Source organism: Megascapheus bottae, chromosome 26 (assembly GCF_031878675.1).
Source record: "Megascapheus bottae isolate mThoBot1 chromosome 26, mThoBot2.hap1, whole genome shotgun sequence".
In the NCBI taxonomy this organism is placed as follows: domain Eukaryota; kingdom Metazoa; phylum Chordata; class Mammalia; order Rodentia; family Geomyidae; genus Megascapheus; species Megascapheus bottae.
Window position 1 is genome coordinate 6,217,430 of NC_143534.1, and position 27,374 is coordinate 6,244,803.

The window sequence follows — 27,374 nt, forward strand, 5'->3', positions numbered from 1 at the left end:
AGAGCAGAAAGAAGCAGTTATACTTAATGCCTGTCCCCGGCTGGAAGTCTGGGGAGTTTCTGCAGCACTATTCCTCACATAGTGAAGAGAGCTGTAGGGCCTCAGTTCCGGGGTTTAAGGAAGGAATTATAAATCATGAAACAGCATAGTCTGGGCTTGGAGGGAAATTCCTGCCTTCTCATAAAACCCTTTTGCTTGAGGAGCCCTTGCCAATGGATTATCAAGAGACACCACAGAAATGCTCCTCTCAGTCTTTGTGTGAACAGGACAGATGAGCTAGTGACAGTCACACAGACACCACCGATCATGTCCTGAAGCTCGGAGGCCTCTCACCTCACAGCTCTCCTAAAGCTGCCGAAAGTTACTGCCATGTGACCAAGAGCGAAGAACACGCTCGTTCCTGTCTCTTCTGTTTTGATCTTGAAATTAATTACTATGTGAAAGGAATTGTTGTGTAAGGGTTAAGCAAAGCTAGATTCATACTCAGCCTATGTCTCCCAAAACACGAGGTGAAATAATGCCAACTCCGCAAATAGCACTGACTAGTGAAAGAATACTGCCTCCCTCAGAGTCCACATAGAAAATGCCACTAGGTCAGGTGAATAAGGGGACTTGATTTCACCAAAAGAACTTTCTGATAAAATAATATACAGCCAAAGACACTGGGATAGTTCTAAGAAATAGAAACTGTCCCCACTCTGCTACTTATTTGGAAGTAGTGGCTTCATGAGACCGTAGCTACAGGCGACCATGTGGTGTGTAAGAAATTTTCTCTCTGCTTTTCTTCACTACTTAGTGAGGTGTGTGTGTGTGTGTGTGTGTGTGTGTGTGTGTGTGTGTGTGTGAGGGTAAAGTGGAAGCAGCTCCCTCCCTTTTTACATGAAGCTATGGCAGGAAAAAACTTAACGAAAAGCCTGGGTTCGCTTGGAAATATACAATACACAAAAGAAACCCACTTCCAGGTGGTTTGTCTGTACTCATCCATACAATAAAGATTCACGGCAGTGGGCTCACACACTTATCAATCACTTTCCTTTGGCCTTTGGGACATCAGGAAGAAAATAATGTCTTCCACCTGGGTTAGGTAACCAGTGTTTGGTTTTCTGAGGGCACAAAGTATACGTAATTACAGTGCTCAGTTACCAAGGATCAAATGCTTGGCTATCACCAGAAGCCTAAGAAGGAAGGGCAAAAAAAACCACAATAAGATCCTTTGGAGTCAATGTTTGCAAAGCACCTTTCTAGGGACTCAGACCTAAGAACTCTGGGTAGGAGCATTTTCTCCAGGCAACAGAGAGTGGAATTTACAATAGAAAATGGGTCTCTCCTGTGATCTAACACTCTAAACCCTGTCAGAGTAGAAGCCAGCGCCCTAAAACATGAGACTTCAAGGACTATGAACTAAACTAAGCCAAGAAAGGGAAAGGAAAGAGAATAGCACAGAAGAAAATGCAGTAGTGGGTTAGAACAGTAGTTTTTCGATGTGCAGTTCCTCCTGATATGTCACCCCACCCCCATTTCCAGCACCTCCTGGAACCTACTAGAAAAGCAAATTCTTGAACCTCACCTGAGAATTCACTAGAAATTCTGAGGATAGAATCCAGGGTTCTACATTTTGACAAGCACCCCCTATTACTCTGATACATGCTACATGTTTTAAAAGGAAGGAAGGAAGAAAAGAAGGGAGGGAGGGAGGGAGGGAGGGAGGGAGGGAGGAAGGAAGGAAGGAAGGAAGGAAGGAAGGAAGGAAGGAAGGAAGGCAGGCAGGCAGGCAGGCAGGCTGAGAACCAGTGGCTTATGTCTGTAATCCTAGCTATAAAGGAGGCAGAGATTTGAGGATTGTGGTTCAAAGTCAGCCCGGGGCAGAAAAGTCCCCAGGAGATTCTTACCTCCAATTTATCACTCAAAAACTGGAAGTTTTTGTGGCTGAAAGTGGTAGGCACTAACTTTGGACAACAGAGCTCAAAGACAGCACCCAGGCCCCGAGTTCAAGGCCCACAACTGACAAGAAACAAAAAACCAAAAAGAAAGGAGCTGGTCACTGGTGGCTCAGGCCTGTGATCCTAGCCACTCAGGAAGCGGAGATCTGAGGAGCACATTTCAAAGCCAACCCCAGGCAGGAAGGTCCATGCCATGCTTAACTCCAATTAACCAACCAGAAGTTGAAGTGGTCTAAAGAGCACTAGCCTTGAGAATGGGGCTGAGGATTCAGCTCAGTGGAAGAGCACTTGCCTGGCAAGTGGAAGGCCCTGAGTTCAGTCCTCAGCTCTGGGAGAGAGAGAGACAGAGAGACAGAGAGGCAGACAGAGACAGAGACAGAGAGACAGAGAGACCTAAAACATGTTCCTCATGTGGTACTTTGAAAGGAAATGACCTTGTTTACCTGCCCCACCCAGTGTTTCCAATCCTAATAATAAAAGGGTCACATAAACACAAGGATGGTTTTCACTCAATGACTTTTGTTGAGCAATAAGAATGTGAGGATCTGATACTTTGCTAAGATGTATACTTGATAGAGATATCCCAGTCATTGTTACAGTCAAGTTGCTAATACTAAAATGAAAGAGGCAGACCAATGCTTTTAAAAAATATTGTTATTATTACATGCAGGAACATTTTTTTAGAGCTTAGATCTAAGATTACAATGGAAAGGGAGTAAATCTTCTTCCCAGTAGAAGATGACTAATTATGTGAAATCCTTTAACTATGTGTTTTAAAATTTTAGATACACTGGCCGGGAGTTTGGCCTAGTGGTTAAAGTGCTTGCCTAGCATGCATGAAGACCCGGGTTCGTTTCCTTGGTACCACATACATAGAAAAAAGCCGGAAGTGGTGCTGAGGCTCAAGTGGTAGAGCTCTAGCCTTGAGAAAGTCCAAGGACAGTGCTCAGGCCCTGAGCTCAAGCCCAGGACTGGCAAAATAAAATAAAATAAAATTTAGATACAGAATGTTAGTCAAGCAAATCTAATCTGAATACAAGACTTGTTATATTTCACCTTGTGGTCTGTAAGGAAACGACAGAGTTTTATGACTACAAGAAGATACTGCAAAATATTTCCTCTTCCTGCCTTTCCCTGGCTGATGAGTCTCATTCTAGTTCAGGTCAAAGCTCTGACCCAACACCTTGCATGATAAATGATCTTAACCACCTGAAAAATGAGTGAAGAGTTGAAGATTAATGCCCAATGTGTACTCCCAACCTCTTCTTCTAGTTTTATAGCTCCAAATAATTAGAAGGGAAAAAAAGGACGGTGAATTAATTTGACAACTGTAGAGACAGATAAAAAGCAAGCCTTAGGGTTGGGAGTTTGGCCTGGTAGTAGAGTGCTTGCCTAGCATGCATGAAGACCCAGGTTCAATTCCTTGGTACTGCATACATAGAAAAAAAAAAAGCCAGAAGTGGTGCTGTGGCTCAAGTGGTAGCATGCTAGTAGCCTTGAGAATGCCCAAAGATAGTGCTCAGGCCCTGAGTTCAAGGGCCAGGACTGGCAAAAAGAAAAGAAAGGAAAAGCAAGCCCTAAAGAGTCCTCTAATAGCCCTTTACATTGGAAATGACTTTGCACTCATTTACAAATACAGTATATACAGTATATATATATATACGTATGTATATATACACATATATAGCCTACAGAACTTTGTAAGAGCTGAGAGCTAATACTGGAGAAACACTTCTAGTAGCGGGGGTACGCAGCCTGAGCTTTACTCATTATGACCCGTATATAGCCCCTGAGTGATGGATACACTTGAATGTAGGTAGGCCTTCAAAAGTGCCGACAAAGTACCTCAGATAGGGAGCTTAGATAGTAGGGTATCTGCTAAGTGGCCACTCCAGGTCCTATGTCACTGAGACCTCATACTTCTGCACCATGCCACCCACACATACAGAAACCAAGAGCCATGCTCCTTGACATCTGCCCTGACCATTCCACAGAGAGAAGTCAATAAAAAGCAGAACACTGAACGGTTATGCCTATGCTGAGGTGACAGCATCCATTCCAGAGAAATAGCACAGGGTCACATCCACAACAGTGACCCGGAACCCTGGCTTCCTGAGGCCAGGTGAGAGCTCAGTCTGCCCGGCCCCTGCCTGCAGCTCAGTGGTAGGAAAGATAGTCGATGAGCCGGGGAGGTATGTTTAACTTGGCGATTTTCTCCAGCCCTCGAACTCCGGTTGCCTTCCTCAAGCTTACCCTGCAGAGCTGTGACAAGGTCAGAGGTGTCTCTGGAAAAAGGGACCAAGGAGACATGGAAGTTAGTTTCAGGCAGGAGCACAACAGCCTCCAAGCTGAGGAACACGAGGGTGGAATTGGATAAAGCCTCCCTTTAGCCTGGAATTAGGATGGGGCCGGGATGTGACCTCTGGAAGGTCGCTGGAAAGGACAGCTAGGATTGGAGGAAGGGAAAGCAGGAAACAGAATTCTTGTGATGTCCGTGGGGAATTTCATGTGGTAGGATTGATGGTTTTTAGGGGGTTTTTTGTTTGCTGGTTCTGTTATGAGCCATTCACACTCAACAATGGCAAAGAGAATCATCTGTCAGGCACTCAGCCAACAAGGCACCAGTGGAAAGTTCGGGCTAGCGCAGGAAAGAACGGCCGCTGCCTGCTGCTCTAGACATGAGGTCTCCTTGCCCCTGAGATGCTGAAGCTGAAGGCCACAGGGAACCTAAGAAGAGCCCCTCACTTGCATAAAAGCAGCTGCCACCAGTGACCCACTTCAATGTGGGCACTAGTGGCAGAAGACAGAAGCTGAGGATTAAACACTAAGCCATCACAGGAAGTTCCAGAAGAAGTAGCAAGCTGGGGGCCCAAGCTGAAGGGTGTCTCGCCCGGCAGCCCGGTGGACACAGGACTATGTATGTGCACAAAGAAGCCCAACTCACTCTCATAGTACTCAAAGCACTTGGCAGGGGCACTGCTGCTCCACGTGTAGTCTGATGGCTTCTTCCCCCTGTTGTCACGGGCGTAGATGTTGCCTCCAAACTCAATGAGCATCTCAATGAGGTCCACGTTCTTCACCTTGGCCGCATGGTGCAGGGCTGTCTCGTGGAGTTTGGCTGCGTTCACATTGGCCCCTGGAGGTCCAAGATACAGAACATAGAACACCAATGGCAGAACTTGCAGCCAAGACAAAAACTGGCTTTGACCTGAACAGTGTGCTGCCACCACATGCAGAAGCTCTTGAGGTATCCTTTCTCCGTTTCCTCGAGCATGGCTCTCCTTAGGTTTTCCAATAGGCCTGTGACCCAAGCTCAACAGTACAGGATCGTTACTTCTTTAAAAATCTACTTGTGAAGCCAGGCACCTGGTGACTCATGCCTATAATCCTACTTACTCAGGAGGCTGAGATCTAAGAACCTTAGTTTGAAGCCAGACTGAGCAGGAAAGTTCATGAAGCTCTTAACTCTAATTCACCACCAAAAAGCTAGAAGTGCAGCTGTGGCTCAAGTGGCAGAGACCTAGCCTTGAATAAAAAAAAAAAGGTCAAGGAGAGCACCTAGGTTCTGAGTTCAAGCCCTCGTATGGTGTGAGCACGCACACACACACACACACTCCATTTGTAAATAAATAGGAATAATCTATTGCTTCTTACAACTTCTCTGTAGGTTTGAAACATTCCACATTTTTTTTAAAAAAGGTAATTCTAAAGAAAAAAAATAAAATAATCTAGTTTAGCATACAAGGACTGCTGAAGGTAAGTACTTAGCCATCCAATTACATAGAGAGCCGACAGCTTCAATAAAACCCTCTAGAGGCTACACTGTACACTCCTATCTCTCCCTCACCAGTGTGCAATCTGGCAACATGGAGTAGGGATATTGGCAAGATGTTAGCAGATCTCAGCTCCAGGACTGGCTCTGACTTGTCTAACCCTCTTCCTCTACCACAGTCATTGGTCTTGATTGTTTAAATCAAGAATCTGGCAAAGGAGTTTTAGCCAAAGAGATCTTCTAGCTTTGGGATCAAGTGTGGGTCAGCAGAGTGTTAAGGTAGGTATGTTGGAGGCATTGGAAAGAACTTGCACTCCTCTGAAACCAGGCAAGCCTTAACAAGCAAACGTCTGGCTTGTTCATTTACTTAGTACCATTACCGCTGCTTGAACTCAGAGCCTTGCAGCACCTTCACTCAGACTTTTCACTCACAACTGATGGTCTCCCACTTGAGCCACACCTCCTTTAAGGATTTGTCTGCATGGGCTAGCTTCCAATCACCATCCTCCTGAATAGCTGGGATTATAGACATCAGCCATTAGCACCCAGTAAAATGGTTAGGTTTTTTTTTTTCTTTTTGATTCAGATTTGTTATCTGATATTTTTTGCTCATTGGTTGGTGCTCTACTATCTAAGCCATCTCTCCAATCCCAAGTGTCTGTATTTTAAGCCTGAATATGGTTTAAAAAACATCTGGCCACTGTTCTAAGGAAGAGCTAACACAGTGCAACAGAATCGCAGGTTTCTCTTCCTGATAAGGGAGAGAGAATGCTTCAGACATCACCTGTCAGTCTGTCCTGATCAGCCGTTTGCCAGACACAGTACAGGTGAGCCATTCATGCAGATAAATCCCAACCTAGGCAACCAACCCACACAGGTAAACCACCACGCACCTGCATTGAGCAGCACTTTGACACAGTCCAGATGCTCCCGAGCGCAGGCAACGTGCAGAGGGGTCCCAAAATGACAATCATGTGCTTCCAGATTGGCACCAACATCAATAAGAAGCCTCACACATTCAGAACTCCCTTAAAATACATGGAAAGGGAGGGCAAGCGTTCATGAATTTGGTCCCTGGAGAATGATATGCATGACAGACAGCAGTTGGAACTGACTGCCTGTGCTCAGGCACAAGAAATAGAAAGGGAAATTAGCAACATATCCCCGTCTACGGAAGGGTTTACAACCCCACACAGCCCTGGAGGAGGCGGGACTGGTCCATAGGACAGTAAGGGAACAGGTCAGACCTTCCCTCTTGCTGAGAACCAAAGATGTGGAATACCACCTGGGGAAGAAAGACTCGACCCCCGCCCCTGCCCCCACCACATGGACCCTGCACTATGTCTAGAAAGTGGTAAGAATGACACGTGGAAGCTGGAATCCCTGTCTAGTACCATTTTCTGAGAAACACTGTCTTTTCTCCATTATGGTTTTGTTTCGTTTTTGGGGGGAGGAGGTTGGCTCCTTTGTCAAAAATCACTTGGCTGTAGTGAGGCCAGTTTATTTCTGGGTTTATTGTTCTATTTCATTGAAACTTGAGTCATTTTTGCCCCCTCCCTGTTTTGCACCTCTGTTCATACCAAATCCTACTGATCCCTCTTCCAAATCCTTTTTTTTTTTTCTTTTTCTTCTTCTTTTTGTCAGTTGTGGGGCTTGAACTCAGGACCTGGGCACTGTCCCTAAGCTCTACCACTTTGAGCTAAAGCATCACTTGCAGGTTTTTTAGGTAGTTAATTGGAAATAAGAGTCTCACAGACTTTCCTACCCAGTCTGGCTTTGAAATGTGATTTCCAGCTCTCCAGCCTCCTGAGCAGCTAGGATAATGGGCATGAGCCACCAGCGCCCAGCTCCCATCTCTTTTAAATGATCCTTCCCATGCCAGCATCCCTCCTCTGGGTTCTACATGCTTCTTTGCATTTAGATCATTTCAACAGGGGTCCCTAACTCATCAGCTCACCACTCATGCAGGCCTCGTGCAGTGGGGATGCTGTGTACAGAGGAGGGTTGACCTTTGCTCCATAGGACAGCAAGAGTTTGACACACTCGATGCTGCCAGAGGCACAGGCATCACAGAGAGGGGTGCTGCCATCAATGTTGCGGGCATCCACCTCGAGGAAAAAGAACACATGGTAAAGGATGGGACAACGTCCATGTAACACTCTCTCATCTTCATAGATTCATCTTTGCAAAGACGACTTGATACAAGCACACCTTTGCTATTATGTATAAAGGCACTGAGCCGGGCAAGGGAGTTCAAAGAGAAAGAGGTGGGAAAAGAGACGATCATGATCCCAAGAATGGAAGTCTCCTGCTTGATGTTCTATCCTCTGAGGTTCGACAAACTTAGCCTCGCCCTCACCACCACTTCTAACAGCTACTGACGTAGAGCCTGAAAGGAGGAACTGAGTTTGCAAGCTGGGAGGAGGGCATAAAGATGGGTTTTAACTCTAGCCTCAGCACCAAGGCTGCCTTAGCATGCTTCACCTAGTATGATAATCACAGGGCAGAAAAGGGCAACACCCCAGATTGGCAAATTCCACTTCAAAGATGTCCAAGGTTAGCCTCTGTGTGGTACGTGCTGAGACTTGTTCCATTACCAGCTTCTGGAAAGAGTAGATACACCACTTTTACCCATTCCCCACACAAGAACGCTGAGACCAGGGTTGCATTCCTCGTAAGCTACCTACTTTGGCAACAATGCCTCGTGCCTATAATCCTAGCTACTCAGAAGGCTGGATCTGAAGATCATGTTTCAAAACCAGTCTGAGCAGAAACGTCCATGAACTTCTTTATTTTCAATTAACCAGCAAAAAGCTGGAAGTGGAGGCCTGTCTCAAGCAGTAGAAGGGAAGCTTTGAATGAAAAAAAAAAAGCCAATTAAGAATGCCCTAAAAGCCAGGTGCTAATGGCTCTTGCCTGTAATCCTAGCTACTCAGGAGGCTGGCATCTGAGGATAGTGCTTCCAAGCCAGCCAGGGCAGCAAAGTTTGTGAGACTCTTATCTCCCATTAACCACCAGAAAACCAGAAGCAGAGCTTGGCTCAAAGTGGTAGAGCACTAGATTTGAGTAAAAGAGCTCAGGGACAGAGCCTGGGCCTGAGTTCAAGCCCCACCAATGACAAAATAGCCACAACAAAAACACCTCCTTGAGTTCAAGTCCCAATAATTGCACATAAAAAAAAATTAGCCAGGGTGTGCTGGTTGGCTTCAGCAGCCAGGTATGTTGCCTTCTAGCAACTTTTAACTAGCATATGTGAACTGGGGAAAAGAACCAGTCAGAATTTAGATTTTGTTCCTTTACTGTCTGTCCCTGCCTCCAGAAAGCTGGTGTAGCTAGAACCCCATTTAGCCATCCTAGAATCCGGAGCCCTGCTCTCTGAGTCTATGCAGCAGTTATTCAACCTACACCCAGCTCCCCTCCCAGAGAGCCTGTGCCTGACACGTGCCTGGCCTGTCTGACTCTGCACAATGCAGTGGGGCACACTACCACCAATATGTTAAAAAACTGCCCCATGCACGAGCACTTCCTGGCCCACAGCAGCCACAGCTGTCTCCCTGGCCTTCCAGCACCCCCTGTGCTGCCCCCCATCTGCCTTTGTTTCCCCCTTCCACGTCTGAGAACAAAGACAAGTCCCAAGACATTTCTCTTTCCTACCTCTAGAGGTCTCCCTATGCACGCCAGGCACCCCCAGGGTCACTCACCTGAGCACCTGCTGCCAGCAGCAGCTGGACGCACTGCGCCTGGCCCTGCAGACTGGCCGCGTGCAGGGGAGTGATGGAGTCCACTGTGACCTGGTTAACGCAGGCTCCATTCTCGATCAGCTGCTGCAGCTGCAGGCTCTCGCCCCTCTGGGCAGCCTCATGCACGGGGGTTCGCTCCACCCAGAAGCCTGCAGAGGAAACCAAGTTCCTGCTAAGATACTGCCTCTTCCACCTGGATCCAGTGAATGCACATAAGACTGCAGGGTCCCTGAGGACACCCACGGCACCAGCTGTGACCACATAATTGGCTCCAACGAGCTTATTAAAATTCACCAGCAATCCCTAGTGCCTGCAGGGTGGAGTCCAAACTTCTCAGCTGGGTATGTAAGAGAAATGCTCACACCAAGGACTCCATCTCCCTCACCACTGTCCACACAGAGGCTGGGCTCTGTGAGTATACCAATAGCTAGCTCACCACTGACTCCTGCAGTTCCACACCCAGACTTCTGACTGCTGTACAGTCTCAAGAAGCTTGTCACTCTTAGGTAAAGACAATAACCTGCCAGGCACTGGTGGCTGAGATCTGAGGATAACAGTGCAAATCCAGCCCAGCAGGAAAGTCTGTGAGACTCGTATTGCCAATTAACCACAAGAAAACTAGAAGGGGAGATGTGGTTCAAACTGGTAAAGGGCTATGTTTGGGTGTAAAAGCTCAGGCACAGTGCTGAGTTAAAAAAAAAAACAGTAACTTACGTGTAATTGGAAGAGCTAAGTATTACTTTAAGGAAGGTGGAAGAGCAAAACCCCAAGATGTAACTTTCAATCAATCATGAAGACTGACTGTACTCTCACGGTCAATTTGTAGCCCGACTGGCCAGGCCTGACTACAGGCTATTTTCACCTCTTGTTCTTGGACCCCAGTTGTCAACAAGGTGTTTCCCCTCCCCAATTCTAGTGCTCACTATCTTCCTGATAGCATTCCCTCTGGAGCCTCCGGATGGTGTACTGTTGTAGTAAGTTCCCTCTGGGACCAGAGTTCTGCCCCTAAATTAGGCTCCTCTCTAGCTCCCTCCTCCTTCCCCTAATGCACCTCAATAACAGGTTGTTTGAGTGGGACCAGCTCAACCCCCAGCAATCTTCCAGGATAAAATCTGCATGCAAGTCATAGAGTACACCTTGATGCCATCCCAACCTCTGTGCTGTGTCCAGCGTCCCCATGCAACAACCCACCCCATCTACAATGATACTGATGCCAATAGCATCACAGAGCATCACATTTCTTGCACATCAATCCTTCCCTAGCCTAGAAAGTCCTGCTCTGCCCCCAACCCTATCCTCCTCCCTGCCAAGCGACTCGACTGTGAGTTAATTCATTCTCATCCATCAAGACCTAGTGGAATGTTGGCTCTTTTAAGAAGCCTCCAAGCAAGTGTGCCGTCAACCCACCCGTGCCCTTTCTTTTTTTTTTTGGCACCCGTGGGCTTGAGCTCAGGGCCTGAGCACTGTCCTTGGACTTTCTCAAGGCTAGAGCTCTACCACTTGAGCCTCAGCACCACTTCTGGCTTTTTTCTGTGTATGTGGTGCCGAGGATTCAAACCTGGGTCTTTGTGCATGCTAGGCAGGCACTCTACCACTAGGCCAAACTCCCGGCACCTTGCCCTTTCTTAAACTCTATCTCTACCAATGGCTGACTTGTATTCTTCTCAGCCTTACTGTTAAGGTATCACCTGGGCCTCTCCAACTCCAGCATCCACCGGGCACACAGGGATCTGAATAAATAAGTGCCTACCTTCTGCTCGCCACACTTAAGTTCATACCTCTGAAGCTGGTTCTGTCCCTGCACTGACTGAATACACCTTTCAGCCCTTTACAAGTCTACCTAGTCCTAGACAGTGACCTGAGACCAGACCTGGCCATGACCACACAGTCTGGACACCACAGGGGTTACTGTACCCACTGAAAGAGAAAGAGGCGCCTTAACAACTGCCAAGGCTGCAACCCTGGACAGCAATGATTTGGCAATTTGTGGTTCGGTACTGGCAGCTGACTCCAGCCCATTCTTGCCTCCTCATATTCACGTGCTTTCATGTGTTTACTTGTTGCTTGTATGCCTGAGCTAAGAGATGGCGAAGCAAAAACTTTAGCCTCAGAACGAGAAGGTTTTGTGGACATTGTCTACATACCCATTGTCTAACCATTGCTGAGGCAAAGGAGGGATGACAGGTGCTTGCAAACTCTCACATCACTCCTCTGCCCACTGAACCTTATCCACTCAGTACCTAACCAGCATAGACCATTCTGGTCCCATTCCAAACGCTCCTATCTGAAGGTCAGGCCCTGATCAGGACTGAAAAGCCATCGTATGAGTCCTTCAAACAGCTTTCAGCATCAATCTTCCCCCAAGGAACCTCACTTACACAGCAGACCAGCCTCAAAAGTCACCCAGCTTTTGAGTTCAAATCCTGTCTCTGTCACCTACAAATAGTTTTGCCAGGTTAATCAATCTATCCTCATAAAATTCCAGTCTCCTAACCTGTAAAATGAGACGACTAAATGAACTAACACCTCAATACTACTGTATATAGTGCCTTGCCAATTGCAAATAATAATAGATGCTCTATGACAGAACTATTGTCAACACTAATAATTAGTACTTGTTTTGGGAGGCCCAGTATTATGGCTTGAACTCAGGGCCTCATATTCCTGTTTGGCTATTTCACTCAAGGCTGGTGCTCGGATACTTGAGTCACACCTCCACTTGCAGCTTTTTGATGGGTTTGGTGATCAGAGTCTTATGGATTTGTCTGCCCAGGCTAGCTTCAAACTGTGGTTTCCAGATCTCCTGAGTAGCATTTGGAGCCAGTTCTCTGCCTTTGTTCTGGAACCAGCTACCACGTCCCCGCTCCCCCCCCTCCCAGCCTATACGCTGTACTCTAGTCCTACCAGCTAGATCCTCCTCTGCATCCTTGACCAGCTCACCTGCTCATTTCCTGGGCCTCTGAGACAGAACCTACATTCTTTGTACTTGGTGTGTCACAGCACCTCACACAGACTGCTGCTAAATCATCAGGAATTCTGCAAGCCAGGCAGCCTTGACATTCTGATATAAAGGGCACCAAATCAATTTCCTATTTTTAACTTCTTTTTCTTAAATCTCCAGAGAGCTAGTTCATCAGCATCCCACTTAGTCATTCCAGAGGCCAGAGTCCTGCTCTTTGAGCCCTACTGGTGGCTGTTCAGTCACACATGGCTGACTGCCCAGAGCTGGGAGAATGGAACTGGCCAGCCAGCCTAGGTCTTGCCACTGAAGAACAGAGTAAACCCTCCAGAAACCACTACAGCAAAAAGTGTTTTCAAATCCACCAAGGACAAAGCTAATCCAGCAGTGTGGCTTTGAGCCAGGGCCAAAGATCTAAGATGCACTTCTAAATATCAAAGGTCTATGAGTTTCCTCTCTCTCTCTCTCTCTCTCTCTCTCTCTCTCTCTCTCTCTCTCTCTCTCTCTCTCTCTCTCTCTCTCTCTCTTCCTCCCTTCCTCCCTCCCTCCCTCCCTCCCTCCCTCTCTCTCTCTCTTTCTCTCTCTCTCTCGTAAAAGGGAATTACAGGTAAATTCTCCCTGCAGACATCATCTGAGGATTGAAAACAATCTCCAGGCTCTAAAATAAGCTCTTTCCCAAAAGCACCCCAATAAACATTCTTGGAATGAGAAGATGAGAAGAGACAGCCCTCATGTCCCACCAATAAATGTAGATAGAGGGAAGGGGACAGCCAGACTTGTCAGAAAAAGAAAAACTACAACGAATAGAGTGGGAAGCTGAAGGTTTTTCTGAGTGTCCTCAATAGACTCATTTTTCTTTCTCAGGGAATAGCTCAGAGTCCTAAGTGACAAATCCCCCAGGTTCTCCTAATGCTGATTTGTGCCTATAACAATGAACCTTAGAGCTGCAAAAGACCTTAGAAATCCACTGCAATTGCTAGACCTGCCAATCACTCAGCTACCCAGGAAGGTTGACTAGCTTGAAGGGTCACAATCTGAAGGTGGCAAAAATGCTAAACCTTATCCAAAAATAAAGAAGGCAAAAAGGGCTGGGGAGTGTGTGTAACTCTAGTGGGAGAAAAACTAGCAATAAAGAGACCCTGAGTTCAAAACCTCAGGGCAGCCCACAAAAGAAAAAGAAATCCTCTATAATTGATACTCTCAGAAAAGGACAGCAAAAACAGATCATCCCTTTGTTTCTCCTCTGTTCCCAAACTTTATGATGATGAAATGAGCAGTTACCTGAATTCCCAAGAAGAAAAATATATGGATGCCTTTATTTTTATTCTTAGGAACACTTAAAAAGTTTGTTCTTGTTCCTTTTAAATATTTTTCAACCATGTCTTTTTCATTTCTTTTCTTTAAAAAGATTAGAAAATCCCCCAAATATTCTGTCAGTCAATTTGGGGTCAAATGATACACTGTGGTTTTAAAACATACTGAATAGAAGTAAAAAGGAAACATGTTTGCTGTCACTTAAGAAACAAAGCAGACAAAACCTGGTAAGAGTGAGAGGGAAAAAGAAAGTGAAACAGACTATTTGAAACTGAAAGACAAAGAGAAAAGTGACAAATACATCTCCTAAGAAGCAGAGAAAATGAAGGAGGCTGATACCTAAGGAATGAGGGGTCTGTCCTTCAGTGGCAGGCTTGTAAAACCCTTCATCTCCTAACTTTCCTGCTCAGTCCTCATCCAGTATCGGTTACATCTTCCCATGCGTCTAACACCCCAAGAGGCAAGTTGCCCTCCTCTTCAAGCTCCAATCACTGAGCACAGTGAGTCTGGACTTTGAGTCAGAATGACTTGTCCTTTCTTTTCTTTCCTCTTTTAATTTTATCAGCATATATTAGTTGTACAATGGGGGTTGGTTGGGAGTGTTCCATACATGTCTGCCCTTCCATCTTGGTTTTGTGAGATAGGGCATCCTGCTCAACTGGCCTTGAATTTTCCATCCTTCTGCCCCATCCTGCCAAGTGCTGGCATTACAATTATGAATCACCACATCTGGCTTGTCTTCTGATTTCTGATGAGAACTTTAGGGATGTGTTTCATTTTAAATCATCTATGCTTCAATTTTATGAGGTAAAATATCCCAAGGCCAATTGATGGAAAAAATAAGATAACATTTTGCCTATAAAAGTGATGTGTTTAGGGCCGGGAGTTTGGCCTAGTGGTTAAAGTGCTTGCCTAGCATGCACGAAGACCCGGGTTCGATTCCTTGGTACCACATACTTAGAAAAAGCCAGAAGTGGTGCTGAGGCTCAAGTGGTAGAGCTCTAGCCTTGAGAAAGTCCAAGGACAGTGCTCAGGCCCTGAGCTTAAGCCCAAGACTGGTAAAATAAAAAAAAAAAAAGTGATGTGTTTATAACTTACTGTTGTTTCCTTTGATAGCTCTCTCAGTCCTAAGAGATTTTCCGAGTTTGTTTGTGAATAAGGTCTTTTTGAATTCCTATTTTAGGATATGCTTCCCACTCTAAGTATCTCTCTACCATTTATTTGCTTTATCTTGCAGTTGTGAAAAGATGTCCTCCAGTACTGCCTTATTTTGGACCTTCAACACACACAGAGAAGTAAAGGATGACAGAGTTGGGGCATTTCTATTTAGAAATGGGAGTTTTAGCCCCTTCCCCAAAGGCCTCATCAAAGAAGAATAAGGAGAGAATAAATCCATATAAACAAAACAAAAACCAAGTATGGAGCCAACATATGTATGAGGTATTCAGTGTGGGGAGGCAGAGAAGACATGTGATTTTTCTTAAATTCTGTGTACTGAGTAAGACATAAGACTGTGAGGCATTATACATCACAAATATAGAGAAAGCAATCAGAATGTTAAAATGAGTGAAGCCTCCACTTCCAGTAATAAAACTATTGTTTTGGATCCAACACCATTAGGTTTGATAATAAGAATGTCAGCAAAATATATTTTTAGAGAAATGTATTGCATGGAAAAAATGGCAATGCCAAAAATACCCATCCATCAGTTTAGAACCTGCTTTATGTCTCCAGATCCTCTTCCGACAAACTATGAAAATACACTCCGAAGTTATGTCATGTCATTGAGCTCTACCCGAGCAATATGAACAGTGTGTTTCAACAGGTTTCACTGGTTAGCTAGTCACTGCGTGTTCTTTTGAATTAATCAAATACAACTCACACAGTCAGGGTCAAAGTCTGTGCCACTTGCTGTGGAATGTCAAGGAAGGCACCCTTCTGAAAGGCCTTTCATCATTTGCAGTTGGTTGTTTTACCAAATCAACTGAACTATCTCTGCCATATTCTGACGGCCATTCTCCCTTCAACTAAACGCCTAATGTAGAATAATGACTTCATTCCTAGCTTTCTAGGAACTTTGGCAGCTCAATTCATTTTGTCCTTTTAAAACACTAGGAGGCTGCTTCCTCCCTACAGATGTCGTTTTGCCCTCAAATCCACGCTATTCTTGGGCTGCCCAAAAGGAAAGGCTGAGATGGTGTGAGTGTGTATGCGTGTGTGTGGGGGGGGGGATATTGGACAGGATGTACTGGCTAGGCACTCGCTTTGCACTGGGCTCTGGCCTAGCTCCCAGGGCCTTCTGAACATCAAGTGTGTCACAGAGTCCAGAGTGTCCTCCCTGCAGAGAGGACTCCGGCCACATCCACAGCCCAGAGTGTCCTCCCTGCAGAGAGGACTCCAGCCACATCCAGAGTCCAGAGAGTCCTCCCTGCAGAGAGGACTCCGGCCACATCCACAGCCCAGAGTGTCCTCCCTGCAGAGAGGACTCCAGCCACATCCAGAGTCCAGAGAGTCCTCCCTGCAGAGAGGACTCCGGACACATCCAGAGCCCAGAGTGTCCTCCCTGCAGAGAGGACTCCAGCCACATCCAGAGTCCAGAGAGTCCTCCCTACAGAGAGGACTCCAGCCACATCCAGAGTCCAGAGTGTCCTCCCTGGAGAGTGGACTCCGGACACATCCAGAGTCCAGAGTATCCTCCCTGCAGAGTGGACTCCGGCCATAGCTCGAGACCTGCGCACCGGCCGACGGCAGCAGGCGCCCAGGAGACGGGTCAGCTACCACAGCGGGCAGGACAGTGACTGCCCGGCCCTCAGGCTCAGCCCCCACCCCGGGGACAACGACCCCGGGGACAACGACCCCGACGCGCGCGGCGCTCGCTCGGAGGACCGGCCGGCCGGCCAGCCTCAGGGGGCGGGACGCGAGGTGCTCGAGACGACGCTCGGGACCCCCCGGTCGCAGCCCACCTCCCCCACCGGCCCCGGGGCGCGCCGCGAGCTCGGGGACCGAGGCCCGCGGAGGAGCGGGCTCCGTCCCCGGAGCCGCCGCCAGCCCCTCTGCCTCCTGCCGCCTCGCACCTACCCACATCGCCCAGGAAGTAACCGTCCGCCGCGCGGGGCTCCATGCCGGTGGCCGGGACGCCCGGCGGCCGGCTCGGCGGCTCCGGGACTCCGGGCCCGGCGGGGCCGCCTCTGGGCGGGGCCTGCGCGGCGGCGGGGCGGCGGCGGGGCGCCGGGAGTTGTAGTTCCCGCCGTCCCCGCGCCGTGGCCCGGGCCCGGCTGCCCCCTGGCGCGGCTCCTGGGTCCCCACTCCGCCTCCGCAGGTGCACGACTGGGCGAGGGCTGTGTGCATGGAACCTCTGCGCATCTGCACATCGTCTAGGCAGGGGCATCCGTGTGCCCGGTGTGCCATGGGTGTGTCCTGGTGAAGATGTCCCGCCACCTCTCCCGAGCTTCGCACCGATCACGCTCAGGGACGGCAGAATCTCTTTCAGGGATCTCTGATAGTCAATCACAAGGCTTTTAAATCCGGCACCGCTAGCCAATAACACCTATTCTGGGCGCAGTCTTCTTTTACATTGATCTTTAAGGGACACTCAGGTCCAAACTATGGCAAGCAATGAGCTATACAGGCTGTCGTGGTGTGTGACTCCATCTCGAGAGGCACGAGGAGTCCTGGTCTGATATTTGAGGCATTCATGACCTGTCATCATCCAGGGAACACAGCCAAGCACGCAGAGATAATCACTGCAATTACCCCACCTGGAAGCTGGGCTCTGGTGGGTCGTGGAGGCGCACCATTGGAAAGATCTTGGTTCCCAGTCAATCCAGGCAGGAAGGCCCAGGAGATCCGAATCTCTTAAGTAACCACCAAAACAGCCATTAGTGAAACTGTGGCATAAGTGGTAGGGTGCTAATCTTGAGCAAAAAAAAAAAAAAAAAAAAAAAAAAAAAGCTCAGCGACAGCACCCAGGCTTGGAGTTCAAGCTACAAACGGTGTACACACACAGACACAGACACACACATCCCCTTTAGACACCTGAGAGAAGACTTTATTCAGTTTTCCTGTTTGGCACATATAAAACATAAATGGATACTGGAAACAAGCTGTTGACTTTACCATGAACTTGATTAGGGGAACTGCACGTGCTGTTTTAGTATGACTTTACTGCTATTGCATAGCTACTGGTGTGATGATGTGTTCTCCACCTCTAACCATTTATGATGTGCCAGAGCCAGCCGGCAGCGAACCCTGAATCCTGACCTTGGGGGTGAAGACTGGGAAAAGAAGAAGAAGACAAGAAAAAGATGGGGTCGGGAGGACTACACCCCAAGTCAGCAGCCCAAGACTCCAGCCTAAGGCCGTGAGCTTAAGACTGTAGTGCCCTTAAATACTTTTCTTAACACCAGGAAACTTCCAGGGGTTACATTCATACAAAACAGCAATCAAATCTCAAATAGGTTAAATGAGAAGTGGTTGACATAGCCCAAAGTCATCATGATAACAGCTTACTTCCTTGTGTACTCATTTGTGCAGGTCCAAGGTCACGGAGCCCATACTCAGTCCCCAACAATGAATGCCAGCTGGGGTGTCCTTCAGGGAGCAGGAATAACTATCAGTGACATGCTCTGTGTTATATCAGGACTGTATCACCATTCTGACTTTGTGGCATACAGAACGTGCACATCTTTTTTCTTCTTCTTGTTTTATTGTTGGTCTTGGGGTTTAAACTCAGGGTCTAGCACTTCATCACTTTGAGCCACAGATCCACTTGTGGTTTGGGGGTGGTTAACTGTAGATAAGAGTTTTCACAGACTTTGCTTGCCTCGGCTGGCTTCAAACCACTATCTTCAGACCTCAGCCTCCTGTGTAGCTAGCATGAGCCACCAGCGTCCAGCAACTACAGAAATCTTAACTGCCTCTCCTTGAAGTGGTTTATCACTCTAGTCCATTGTTATGATAGTATAATGTCTATTGGTTCTGATAAACTGAGTGTACATACACATGTTTAGTAAGACATGTGTATAACAGAGAGTAGGAAATAAATTCCACCCCCCAAAATCAGATACCCATCACCTCAGGGAAACATCTCAGATGCCTCTTCCAAAGTGAAAAGGAAAGGGCTGGGGATGGAGCTCAGCAGTTGAGCACTTGTTTATCATGCCTGAGGCCCTGAATTCAATGCCCAAGTACCACAAAGAAAAGAAAAACAAAAAGAAAACCAAAGCAAAAGGAAAATTATTGACCCCTACAGCCACTAATAAACACGATGCTGAATAGGCTTCCTTCCGTTTTTTTGTTGCAACAAATCTCCCACTTCCTAATAGAAGTGACTCATTTTTTTTGTGTGTGTGCCAGTCTGGGTCTTGAACTCAGGGCCTGGGGACTGTCCCTAAGCTTCTTTTTCTCAAGGTTAACAATCTATCACTTGAGCCACAGCACCACTTCTAGCTTTTTTCTGTTTAAGTGTTACTGAGGAATCAAACGCAGGGCTTCATGTATGCTAGGCAAGTACTCTACCACTAGGCCACATTCTGTCACTAGGCCAAACTCCAGGCCCTCAGTTCATCTTTAATTTCAGCTTCTTAGAAACCCTGGGATAGGTGTGTGTGTGTGTGTGTGTGTGTGTGTGTGCGTGCGTGTGTGTGTGTGTGTGTGTGTGTGTACCTCCTTGTTAAAGGGTACTGACTTCTGTTCCTAAGCCATGTATGAAATTGGAGATTAAATGGATAGAACTAAGAATTTCCCTTTAACCATTGCTTTGGGTGCATACATTTGTTTGTTGCTATCTCGCCCCCACCTTTTTTTTTTTTTTTTTTTTTTTTTTGCTAGTTCTGGCGCTTAAACCCTAGCCTGAGTGCTGTCCCTGATCTTCTTTTGCTCAGGGCTATTGTTCTACCATTTGAGCTACAGTACCATTTCCACACTTTTTCTGAGTAGTTTATTGGAGATAAGAGTCTCATGGACTTTTCACCGTGGTTGGCTTTGAACCACAATCCTCAGATCTCAGCCACTTGAGTAGTGAGGATTATAGGCATGAGCTGCCACTGCACAACTTTTGTCCATAAGTTTAATACGTTATGATTTAATTTACATCCTGTACCAAATGTTTTCTAATGTCTCATCTCTGACTTGTGGCTTATTATTATTATTATTTTTTTTTTGCCAGTCCTGGGCTTGGGCTCAGGGCTTGAGCACTGTCCTTGGACTTTCTCAAGGCTAGAGCTCTACCACTTGAGCCTCAGCACCACTTCCAGCTTTTTGCTATGTATGTGGGGTACCGACAAATTGAACCCCGGTCTTCGTGCATGCTAGGCAAGCACTCTACCACTAGGCCAAACTCCCGGCCCCGGCTTATTATTTTCTAACAACAAAAAACATGCTTTCATTTCCTGGAATTTATTTTGGTAAACAGTATTTTAATTATTCACAGAACTTACGCAGTTGAAGTCCAAATATTTGGGAATTCATAAGATATTTGGTCATTGACACACTGAAAACTTTACAGGAAGGAATAGGAAATACACTAGGCCTCCTTGGCACAGGTCGAAACTTTCTTAATAAGGACCAAGAATCACAACAAATCAGAGAAAGACTGGATAAGTGGGACTGCATTAAACTGCGGAGCTTTTGTATGGCAAAGGACATAGCTAGTAAATTAATTAGGAAGCCTACAGAGTGGGAGAAGATCTTCACCAACCAAACAACGGACAAAGGCCTCATATCTAAAATATATCAACAACTCAAAAAATTGAATCACTCCAAAACTCATCTCCAAAGTAACAACCATCCCATTAAAAGATGGGCCAAAGACTTAAAGAGAGTCTTCTCTGAAGAAGAAACAAAAATGGCCTATAGACACATGAAGAAATGCTCAACATCTCTGGTCATAGAAGAAATGCAAATCAAAACAACTCTAAGATTCCACCTCACTCCAGTTAGAATGGCCAGGATCAGGAAAACTAATAACAGATGCTGGAGGGGATGTGGCCAGGAGGGATCACTACTACACTGTTGGTGGGAGTGCAAACTCATTCAACCACTATGAAAAGCAGTATGGCAGTGCCTCAAAAGGCTAAACATAGAACTCCTCTATGACCCAGCAATTCCACTACTCGGCATTTACCCAACCACCCAGAATCTAGGGCATACTAAATCCACTAGCACAACAATGTTCATTGCAGCACTATTCACCATAGCAAAGATACGGAACCAACCTAGATGTCCCTCAGTTGATGAGTGGATCAACAAGTTGTGGTATTTGTGCACAATGGAATTCTATGCTGCTGTCAGAAAAAACGACATCGACCCATTTGTTAGGAAATGGAAAGACTTAGAAAAAATCCTATTAAGTGAAGTAAGCCAGACTCAAAGGAACTTAGGCTCAATGGTTTCCCTTATTTGTCATAATCAGTAAAAACTTTGGGCTCTACTAGCAGAGATCTGCAATAGAGCAAAATCTTGATACATAAGGCCATATAGTATGAAGCTAATTGAAAGGACCTCCAGGATATTGAAACAAAAGCCATATAACGAATGATTGTTGTCCTTAATGTACTATGTTATCTCTCATCTCCTTTGCTGTCCCTTGGGTATCTCATATTGTTACAGTGTCTCACTTTGTTATCTGATATATTGAATTTATTTGTATTTGGTTATTTGAAATTTGATAGGGAAGGGGGGAAAACCATGACGGGGGTGTGGGTGTGGGGGGGTAATGGGTACCAAGACATGTGAAAGGGTATCAATGTACGTGAATTAATGCACCTTCTATCTGGCAAATATCATGTAACCCTTTTATTAATTACAATTAAAAATATATTAAAAAAAGATATTTGGTCATTGATTTCTAAAATAATAAAGAACACACAAACACTCATTACCAGAATGTATGTGTGTCTGCAGGGTTATTAACTGAAATTCCTATAACTTCTTCCACTTGGCCACACTCCCGGCCCTGGAGACCACTTTTTAGTGCCAGAAAAGAAGCTCAGGTCCCCAGGGAGAAGAGACTCAGAGGGTTTGGTTGGTTTCTGTTAGTCGTGGGACCTGAACTCAGGGCCCTGGGCCCTGTCCCTGAGCTCTTCCGCTCGAGGCTGGTGCTGTACCATTTGAGCCACAGCTCCACTTCCAGTTTTCTGGTGGTTCACTGGGGTCTCATGTTGTACCCGAACTCCTGGGACCCCAAAAGAACCACCAGAGGCCGAGGCCAAAGCAAAGGGGCAAGGGTCGTTTATTTCGAGTTTGAACCCAGACCTCAGCGCACTCGTTCGTTGCCAGTGACTGAGAGGTCCTGAGCAAAGATTTTACACAGCTTTTATAATCATGTACAAACAAGTTACAGCTACAGGCTCATGACTGGATAACATTTAGTTTGACATTTAGTTTGATTCATGAGTATATTTCTGATTGTTTTGGGTGTAGATGACTAACAGTTGGGTCCTGGTGACCGCTGGACCCTGTAAACAGGCCAGTAACTGGAATTCATGTACATTGTGTTCCTGGAATAGATGTTTACCATAACCACTGGACCCTAAAGTCTTCACTTTCCAGAACAAAGTGGGCCTAGAGGGGTTTTCTTAGCTTGCCCTGTAATGCCCAGAAACTTGAAGGCCCCCCCTCACCCCCCGCAAATCACTAGAGACGGAAGATCAATGCAAATTACAATGAGTGGTTTATTGACGAGCTCAAGCACAGGTCTCTGCACACTGATAGTTGAGTGCAGACCAGAGGCCACGAGCACAAAATTACAGCACCTTTAATACATTCTTTGGTAGGGGGAAGGTCCCAGCAAGCATTGGCAACAAATTAAGATGCCACACGGGAAATTCATACCACGATTCCATTATTCCATTAAATGATTGGCGCAATACGAAGCGGGAGGAGGGTCCTGACTAGTCATTTAGCAAGCTGTCGAGCTTTGAACTGATTGGCTAATGGGTGAAGGGAAAGACCCAATATGGGGTCAGTGGAGAAAGACTCGACAGGGGCCAGACGCGGACAGGCTAACAGGCTTGTGCCTAGTTCCCTGGCCCTCGCAAGTCGGTCCTTGTAACTCATGCTCCAGATCCGGGAGTGTCTGGGGCCCGGAGCAGTGTGTGGTTGTAGATTAGCCACGAGAACAGCAGTTACATTCCTCAGGGTTTTAGCAAGCAGGTAGACAGAAGCAGAAAGGCAAGTTAAGAAAATGCAATTATAAAAATACACAGGTTTATAGAAAATATATAGATATTTTCTACGCTCCTCAGCCCATTCCTCATTCCTCACTCACAGACTCTCCTGCCAGGCCTGGCTTTGAACTGTGATCCTCAGACCTCTGCCACCTGAGCAGCTGGGGTGTGAGTGACTGACCCTGGCAGGCATCCCTCTGCACGCTCACCTCGGATGGGCATCCCTCTGCACGCTCACCTCGCGTGGGCATCCCTCTGCACGCTCACCTCGGGTGGGCATCCCTCTGCACGCTCACCTCGGGTGGGCATCCCTCTGCACGCTCACCTCGGGTGGGCATCCCTCTCCACGCTCACCTCGGGTGGGCATCCCTCTCCACGCTCACCTCGCGTGGGCATCCCTCTCCACGCTCACCTCGCGTGGGCATCCCTCTGCACGCTCACCTCGGGTGGGCATCCCTCTGCACGCTCACCTCGCGTGGGCATCCCTCTCCACGTTCACCTCGGGCGGGCATCCCTCTGCATGCTCACCTCGGGCGGGCATCCCTCTCCACGCTCACCTCGGGCGGGCATCCCTCTCCACGCTACCTCGGGTGGGCATCCCTCTCCACGCTCACCTCGGGCGGGCATCCCTCTCCACGCTACCTCGGGTGGGCATCCCTCTCCACGCTCACCTCGGGCGGGCATCCCTCTGCACGCTCACCTCGGGCGGGCATCCCTCTCCACGCTCACCTCGGGCGGGCATCCCTCTCCACGCTCACCTCGGGCGGGCATCCCTCTCCACGCTCACCTCGCGTGGGCATCCCTCTCCACGCTCACCTCGGGCGGGCATCCCTCTCCACGCTCACCTCGGGCGGGCATCCCTCTCCACGCTCACCTCGCGCGGGCATCCCTCTGCACGCTCACCTCGCGCGGGCATCCCTCTGCACGCTCACCTCGCGCGGGCATCCCTCTGCACGCTCACCTCGCGTGGGCATCCCTCTCCACGCTCACCTCGGGTGGGCATCCCTCTCCACGCTCACCTCGCGTGGGCATCCCTCTCCACGCTCACCTCGCGTGGGCATCCCTCTGCACGCTCACCTCGCGTGGGCATCCCTCTCCACGCTCACCTCGCGTGGGCATCCCTCTGCACGCTCACCTCGCGTGGGCATCCCTCTCCACGCTCACCTCGGGTGGGCATCCCTCTGCACGCTCACCTCGGGTGGGCATCCCTCTGCACGCTCACCTCGGGCGGGCATCCCTCTCCACGCTCACCTCGGGCGGGCATCCCTCTCCACGCTCACCTCGGGCGGGCATCCCTCTCCACGTTCACCTCGGGCGGGCATCCCTCTCCACGCTCACCTCGGGCGGGCATCCCTCTGCACGCTCACCTCGCGCGGGCATCCCTCTCCACGTTCACCTCGGGCGGGCATCCCTCTGCACGCTCACCTCGCGCGGGCATCCCTCTCCATGCTCACCTCGGGCGGGCATCCCTCTGCACGCTCACCTCGCGTGGGGACCGGGGCCAGCGGCCCTGACAAGGCCCCACGGCGCTTTACGTGTGAGCTTCCCCGGGACACTGGCAAGCCACCCCACCTTCCACTGAGAAAACCAAAACCACGGCCACAGGTCAGACGCTCTTCTGCAGACCCGACCACCACACCAGCGACGCCCTGAGAGCTGCGTCTCGGCAGTGAGGACGACGCCCCGGGGGCGCAAGGGCCCGGGCCGCCGGCGCCAGCACCTCGCGCGAAGCGGTTGCGGCGAAGCCGCAGGCGCCAGGCCCGGCCGTCCAATCCCGAGCGAGCTGAGGTCTTGCGCCTGTGCAGAAAGAAACAACAAGCGCCACGTGGACGCCGGCGGAGCTCGCGCCTGCGCCGTGGTTTCGCCCTGCCGATTGGCTCCCGTCTCGGAGGGCGAGGCGGCGGTTCCGGTTTCACTTTCTCTCTTCCCTGCCCCTCCCCCGCCGCGCTTTGCTTTCCTCCGCGAGGTTTCACTTCCGGCGGCCGGGGCTCCGCACGGCGACCGTCGTCGCGCTCCTTCCGGTGTGGCCGCCGGGACCCGGGTAGGTTCTCTGAGGGGAGCCGCGGCGCGAGGCGCAGCGCGCGGGGTCCTGGCTCGGGGCGGACGGTGGGAGCGGCGGGCGGGAGCCGCTCGCCCGCTTCGGTGTGGTGTCTCCGCCGGCTGGGCGCCGCGCCGGGCAGAGGGAATGCGCTGGCTGGGGAAGCCTGCGAGGAAAAGCCGGCGGGGATTCGGACCGGTGAGCTCCCCGGCCTCGGTGTCGGGGCGCCCTGCGCGGCGGGGAGCGCGGCGGGGACGCGGGGGCTCGGGGCCCTGCGCGGAGGGGACGCGGGGGCCCGGGGCCCGGCGCGGAGGGGAGCGCGGCGGGGGCTCGGGGCCCTGCGTGGAGGGGACGCGGGGGCTCGGGGCCCGGCGTGGAGGGGAGCGCGGCGGGGACGCGGGGGCTCGGGACTCTGCGTGGAGGGAAGCGCGGAGGGGACGCGGGGGCTCGGGACTCTGCGTGGAGGGAAGCGCGGAGGGGACGCGGGGGCTCGGGGCCCTGCGTGGCGGGGGCTCGGGGCGGGGCGCGGACTCCCGCGGGACTCGTAGTCGCGGGGGGGGGGGCTCGGCCGGGACGGCCGTGGGTGCCGCGCGGCGCGGGTTGGCGAGAGCGGGGGCGCCGGCGCGTCATTGGCTATATTAGATGGGGCCGCGGCGCGGGGGACTCCACCTCCTCGGTGCTCTCTGAGGCTTGAGTCAGTTTCCCCACCCGCGAGAGCTCTTCCCGAGTACCCACGGGGCTTGGGAGCTGATGCATTCCCCACGCACGCACACCGGGTGCTTTGAAAGAAGTCTGTCTGTGCCGTGTGTCGGGGCGCCTGGACCCCAGGAGAAGACAATGAGTTCTGTGTGGGATTTCCGACGGGCCGGCAAGTCGTTACCCGAAAGATTTCTTTAATGAAGCCCGCGACTGGAGTTTGTTTCCGCAGAGACTTCTTTGTGTGTGCTTTATTTAGTTAGGTGCCCAGCATCAGTGGCTCACACCAAGAAGTACGCTGCACTGGAGGCTGAGATCCTAGAGGATGGCGGTTCAAGGGCAGCTTGGGCCAAAGACAGTGAGATTCCTAACTCTAATGAAGGAGCAATTAAAATTTAAAATAATAAAATGAAAAAAGCGGGAAGTGGGGTCTGTGGCTCAGGTAGTTGATATCAGCCTTGTGTCGAACAGCTAAGGAACAGTATCCAGAGTTGAAGCCCCAGTACAAACACACACGCTCAAACAAGGGTCCATCAGCAGTGTGTGGGTAAAGAGGGTCATTTACCAGCACACTCCATGCATAAGGAATGTTATTATGGATGGCTCCCTGCAACCTAGTGGTTTGTCAGAAGGTTGGCATGCCAACAGGATATTGGGGACGGGACAAGGATTGATTGAAAAGTGAAAATTCTCGTGTGTGTATGTACATATGTGCGCGTGTGTCATTCCTGGGGCTTGAAACCAGAGCCAGGGCGCTGTCTCTTGACTTTCACCATGCCACTGAGCCACAGCTGTACTTTCAGCTCTTTTTCTTGTAGATTGGGGTTGAGTCTCAAAGGGTTTCCTTCCTGGTCTGGCTTCAAATCGCTACCCCGCAGATAGCAGCCACCTGAGTTGTTTACAGGGAGGAGCCACCAGAACCCCTGCTCAAGTTTTTCTCAATCACTTGTCTGAAATTTCTTAAACCGTTTTTTCCCCTAGAAAGAAAATTAGAATGGTATAGTTGATGGGAATGTTTTGTAAATGTAAGAATTTAAGTGTTGTCGCTTTGTAACCTGAGTACTCACTCGGTTCCCCTGAGAAGGCATTAAGGGGGGGGGGGGCTGGAAATATGACTCAGGTGGTAGAGCTGGAGTTGCTTAGTAAGTTTGAGGCTCTGATTTCAAACCTCATTGCCACCAAGCAAAGGTGGGTGTGGGGAGAAAATGTGTGATAGTTAATATTACAGAATTTGAGATTGGTGGTAATTCAAAAAGACTTCTTACACTTGCTCCTTAATAACATAAGAATAGCCTTGTGTTGCAAATCTAGTTATAGAAATGTGTAGCTCTGAATAGCATCAGTAACTAGCCCAGTCTAGAAAAAAGTGAAAGGTAAAAGTATCCACAATTATTTTAAGGAAGACAGTATTTGAAACATTGTGTTTTCAGGACATTGGCTCAGAGGTGATTTTAATTCTCATTAAAAAGATACAACACAAGCATCTCCTGTGGCCCTGTAGCCCAAATGCATCTGCTTAAACGGATTAAAATCTGAGAAGTGTGTTAAAAACTTGTCTGATAGTGTTTGTTATAGTATAACAACTATCAACATTGAATGTGTTTGTCTTTGTTTCTCAACTGGTGAACATTTATTTTCAAGATATCCTTATAAAGGCACAGCAACAATTTGTTTCTCTGCTGCTGTTACAAATACACTTAGAGCACTCATACTAAGTCCTTATGAGAGTGCTGGGTAATAATGCCCTG

At 48.9% G+C, this 27,374-nt stretch overlaps 2 protein-coding genes across 2 annotated transcripts in view; one reads left to right on the forward strand and one right to left on the reverse strand.

The window, feature by feature from the left end:
- Positions 1 to 2,307: 2,307 nt before the first annotated feature.
- Asb13 (ankyrin repeat and SOCS box containing 13) lies at positions 2,308 to 16,883 on the reverse strand. The gene is made up of 6 exons (XM_090318828.1): positions 16,804 to 16,883; positions 9,414 to 9,601; positions 7,670 to 7,820; positions 6,606 to 6,740; positions 4,885 to 5,076; positions 2,308 to 4,225 (listed from the first exon to the last, which is right to left on the reverse strand). The coding sequence occupies exons 1-6, from the start codon at positions 16,844 to 16,846 to the stop codon at positions 4,098 to 4,100; spliced, it is 837 nt and encodes a 278-aa protein (XP_090174954.1). The 5' UTR covers positions 16,847 to 16,883; the 3' UTR covers positions 2,308 to 4,097.
- Positions 16,884 to 24,884: 8,001 nt separating this feature from the next.
- Positions 24,885 to 27,374, forward strand: part of Tasor2 (transcription activation suppressor family member 2) — a 50,807-nt gene continuing 48,317 nt past the window's right edge. The window contains exon 1 of the mRNA XM_090318833.1: positions 24,885 to 24,933. The gene's annotated coding sequence lies outside the window, so the exon portion shown is untranslated. The remainder of the gene's footprint in view (positions 24,934 to 27,374) is intronic.

Coding starts and splice junctions, on each gene's coding strand:
- Asb13 (XM_090318828.1), bottom strand. CDS start 16,846: ATGGAGCCCCGCGCGGCGGACGGTTACTTCCTGGGCGATGTGG. Junction 7,821..9,413: donor TGCTGGCAGCAGGTGCTCAG/GTGAGTGACCCT, acceptor TTTTTCCTCGAG/GTGGATGCCCGCAACATTGA. Junction 4,226..4,884: donor GTGCTTTGAGTACTATGAGA/GTGAGTTGGGCT, acceptor CCCTTTTTCCAG/AGACACCTCTGACCTTGTCA.